Source organism: Anopheles marshallii, chromosome 2 (genome assembly GCF_943734725.1).
Source record: "Anopheles marshallii chromosome 2, idAnoMarsDA_429_01, whole genome shotgun sequence".
Classification (NCBI taxonomy): domain Eukaryota; kingdom Metazoa; phylum Arthropoda; class Insecta; order Diptera; family Culicidae; genus Anopheles; species Anopheles marshallii.
Genome location: NC_071326.1, coordinates 73323013 through 73327842, shown reverse-complemented (window position 1 = coordinate 73327842; position 4830 = coordinate 73323013). Strand labels below are relative to the sequence as shown.

Here is a 4830-nt window from a genome sequence, read left to right as displayed (position 1 = left end):
AATGGTGCAGCAAACAAAGTAAAGTAGTGTACCCCGTGAAACCAGATTCATTGCAAATCTATTACCTGCTAGAACATTTTCTCTTACGCCAATCCGGAATTCTCCGCGCGCCCACTCGTAGCACCCCTGTATTGCATCCTTAAGATGTACGTATGAATCGTATAATTCTAAATGTTTAAGTCTTTACGGCAATTTCGCTTATCGTCGCTATCGTATCGGGTTCTTGAACTCATCCGCTCGGCAAAGGGCTTGCCTGGTGGTGGTTGTAATATTGAAATCTACTTTTCTATGAAATCTCACCCTTAAAGCTCTCCCTTCGCGACCCCTACTCCTGGAACGCCTTTTTGTCCACGTTGTTATTATCGTCATGCATGGCGGTGGAACTGGTCGGTGAAAACGGTGCAAACTTGTGCTCCTCGTACAGTGTGCCGGGAGTTCCCGGTGGTAACGGGCTGTGCGTATAGACACGCGTATCAGCTAACGCTGGTCCACCAGCACTGCCGGAACCCGACCGCCGCAACATCCAATCCGGACTGGCCATCCCCGGACAACATTCGTCCGGTGTACCTTTGCTGCCGTTGTTCATCGCCAGCGCCCGTTCCATCTGGTCCTGATCGTCCAGCCCGAGCGTGCTGCGAATGCGTCTATTGATGGCTTCTGCCGTTAGCGTGTAGTTGATCGGACTTAGCAAATGATGACCGCCGCCGTACGGATCGAGACCCCCACCGGCACCCGGTTCCGTTCCACCACCGACACCCCCAACACCACCAGCTCCTCCCCCATTACCCCCCGGTCCATCAAGCATCGAACCACCGGCCATCCCATCCACGCCCCCGAACGCACCCCGGAGGCTCTTCTCGAACGAAAGATATGCATTGTCGTAGTAGTTGGCGGCGACGGCCGCAGCAGCCGCCGTTGCAGCGGCCGAAAATTTGGCCTTCTTTGGCCCCGGTACCATCTCCCCGCCGGGCGTACCGCCTTGGAAAAAGCTGGGCAGATCCGTATGCCGGTGGGACCGCTTGCGGGAATAGTCCGGCAGTGCGAGCGGTCCCGCACCGGAATGATGGTGGTGCGGATGATGGTGATGATGGTGCTGATGGTGGTGGTGACCATGGGAATCGGCACCCGGCGACAGGGGCGATGGTTGACGCAGGTCCAGCGTTTCGTTGTCGGGCAGGGCGGCGGCCCGGAAGGCCGACACCAGCTGACTCTCCAGTGCCGCCGTTTCCGGTCTGCGGTCGCAAGATAAGAGGCGTGCAAATCGCGAAAGAACAAATGGAATCAGTGAGAGTGTGAACAAAACGCAACGCGAAGTGAAGAATGGCCAAATTTTCGAGGTTTTTTTTTTGTTCACCACACACTTTACACACACTCCGCAGCTGCCGTACCATGATGATGTTGTTGACGAATGGTTCGCTCTATCGATGGTGCGGCTCAACGATGTCCGACGAATTGCTCAATGGTTAGACAATGTGGTCGAAGATAATTCTTCGCAATTGTGTACGACGGTTTAAAAAAGGTAATAAAAGTAACGCTACCCACCCGCATCACACATGGTGGTGAATCAATCAACCACAATTTACCTGAATCCCGGTGCCAACAGATGGTTGGCACACACGGACGTGCACTATACTCACGCGAGTTCGAGCCGATTCCGTACATACCACCTGCGGTCGTTCCAGTGCGGACTGTATCTCAGTTATGCGTGTCCCTTTCCTTACTTACGGTGGCGGTTTGTATGCGTTCCGTAGCGCAATCCATTGCAATTCGTTGCACCAGGTGCTTAATCAGCTGTGGACGATATTGGAGTAATCTTCCAACGGGGGACAAACATGCCTGTAAATAAAGAAATAAAAGAGTTTTACAGTCCATACCGCTAACCAGCATTGGTTATTTGTAGTAAAAAAGAAGAAATATTAATATTCGAACTTAAAGATTGAAGTAACGGGTTTGAATATTTTGGAGTCTCTTGCTTTAATCTATTTAATTAATTGAAACTAATTATATTGCACAAATTTTAGTTATTAATTGAATTATTGGTAAATTGAATTTACTTTAATTATTTGCAAGAAGATGTTTGAATTAATATAACTGAAAACAAGCTTACTTTATAAAAAATGAAATTGGGTCACGTGAACACGAATACAACTCTAAAGGTGAACTTTGATAAAACCAATATTCTCACTTTAACACTAAACACTTTATTTGAAACAATGGAAGCATTTTTATTTACTCGCCGAAAGCATTAGTTTAAACTGTAATTAGTTTAAACTGTAATGTTTGAGTAATTAATTGAAATTTTAAAATCTATTAACTTTAAAAACTTAAGATTTTTTTTAGTTATTTATTTAATTTTGTTGGGACTCAAAGAAGTGATTAGCATTGTTTTACTTATATACATTCATTTTATAATTATAAACGGAAAATTTATTAAAACTGCCTTCAAATTTTCATTGCAATTGTTTTATTTTTCTTTGTATACATTTTCTTTGCATGTGATGATTAACAATTTTGCAATTTTTTTTAAGTTATGTACGTTTATTAACTTTCATGTAGGTTATTTTTCTTAAAAAAAATCTGACTTCTTCTAAAAGGCTACTTATCGTTGAAACTAGCTTTCGTTTCGCTATGCGATGCAATTGATAGAAACGTTTTGGAGGTTGTTTTTGTCAAACACGTTAAATATACAGAATTTTTTAAATATTTCACCCTCTTTTTAAGTTATTTGACACTTTATTTGTTTATAATAGTAAAAACATAGCAATGACAGCGCTTTACTATTTGAAATACTTACTGTAGCAATATTTTTCACAATTAACACGATAAAATGGATAATCTGACAAAGCTAAAGAACTTTTCTCAACAAAATTCTAGAGTTCCTCCTCATCAGTTTTTGAGTATTCAGTTTACAAATTCAAAAACTAGACAAGTGCTGCTTAGTGAAGAACTAAGTACACTTTTTATTTACAAGACAAAAGAACTTTAATATCTAACATTTCTTCACCAAAAAGCCAGTTCCTCCGAATACTGGCTTAACCCAAATTAGTTGTTCCACGTGTTCTACTTACCTCTCATTGCATAGAGTGATTGTTGGTAAACAATGTATTAGCAGGTTAAGGTACGCAATTGGACCACTGTAAAACACAACACATGATAAAACGGATGTATTTTATACACTTTAAATAAGGTTTTCCAAAATTAATTTCACACCATTGCCTAACATAATTTCGAAACAACCATTAGCTTCTATAAAACCATTCTTTTTCTCACCATCTCACATAAATTCCACTGTACTGCTGGTTGGTTTAAAGCGTGTTTTTGGCGCCATGCTCATCTTGAAAGCGATAAACCGGTCGGTATACCGGCCTAACCGGTGGGATATCGGAACCCACACTGACCACAATCGCGTTCCATCTAACGAATTCCAACTGAAGCAAGCTGTCAAACTTCGTCCAACCACGAACAGCCGAACTGCTGTACGCCGGATGTGCTGGGTCCACATTCCCCACCCAAATGGTGGCGCATGGCCGATGGTGCCCCGTTTGCCGAATGTATCGAGGAGCCAGCCGAACCGGATCCGATGCCAGCGTAACAGGGTATGAATGAATCGTACGCTAAGCGCACCAACCGATGGCGCTGCATCGGGGATGCCGGGCCGCTAGCAAAACAAACACCGCCACGTGCCAGTGCAAGGAGGATTTAACGATGCACCACCGGTATCCCAACCCGAACACTGACCAAGCGCAAATGCAACTCCTCCTATCGGGCTCTTTTTCGGATTCGGATTTGTCACATACGACCTTTGCGAGAAGCACCACCTTCTTTGGGCATTGTCTGGGGCTGGGGCTGAATGGCTATATAATATTATGCACATTTATTGTTATTATTTGCTGCCTGGTGGTGTGTTACGAGCTGTTTATATATACACACACACACACCGAACCATGCATATCTGTTGGAAAATAAAATGGAACCGAAAGCCCAAACACCGTTCGCAGGCTCTGATGGTACGCAGTGATTGGGCGTTTCTCAGTGAGATACACATTCGCAATTAAGGTAGCATGTAGCCATTCTCGTTACAAAAGCTTATAAACGGAAGGAAACCCTCGGGAAGGATGCAGTTTTTCATTATGGTGGCACAATTTATTGTAACCGAACAATGTTGCAAGTAATTCCATGATTTAATTTAACCATATCTCGTACGTTTGCAAGTAAGAGGGAACAATTTGGGCTTACCTTTTAAGCATTTTTTCAATTGTAATGTCTTGTTCCATTTTGCATGATTGATTCGTGATTTACGATTTTGAGAACTAGTCAGGTAAAATTTCTTTCAATAAAAAAAGAAATAAGTTTAGGCAATCTTTTAGATAATCAACGATACGATTCCTTTATGTATAATCTTCCAATATCGAAATCTTCTCTTTCGAATTCATCCAATAATTCGTCGCAGCAACCGTTGACTGTGCTTGAAATGTCAAAAGTTTAGGAGCAAACTAGTGTTGTGCTTGATGAATATGTTGAGAAGAGTTCTTCTCACGATTCTCAAGACTCGAGAATTGTACTTTTATACTTTTTTAATACTTTCGTTCTTTCTGATTCTTAAAAAAGAATTTTTATACAGATGAAATCAACATAAGAACTACTAGCGTTCGATTCGAGCAAGCAAACTCACTTTTCTGCTAGCGGCGCTGAATCTTGAGGATTAGGAAGTTGAGAAAGTTGAGGATTCGTTGAGCATTTGGAATAGAGATTCAGATTCATTCATTCAGTTTAAAGATTTATTCAAAGTCATTAAGCTGCAATAGATTCACCCAACACTAAAGCAAACAG

At 42.4% G+C, this 4830-nt stretch overlaps 1 protein-coding gene across 1 annotated transcript; it reads right to left on the bottom strand.

The window, feature by feature from the left end:
* Positions 1 to 325: 325 nt before the first annotated feature.
* LOC128718533 (AT-rich interactive domain-containing protein 1B-like) lies at positions 326 to 4274 on the bottom strand. Its single transcript, XM_053812156.1, has 2 exons — positions 4237 to 4274; positions 326 to 1232 (listed from the first exon to the last, which is right to left on the bottom strand). The coding sequence occupies exons 1-2, from the start codon at positions 4272 to 4274 to the stop codon at positions 326 to 328; spliced, it is 945 nt and encodes a 314-aa protein (XP_053668131.1).
* Positions 4275 to 4830: the final 556 nt, after the last annotated feature.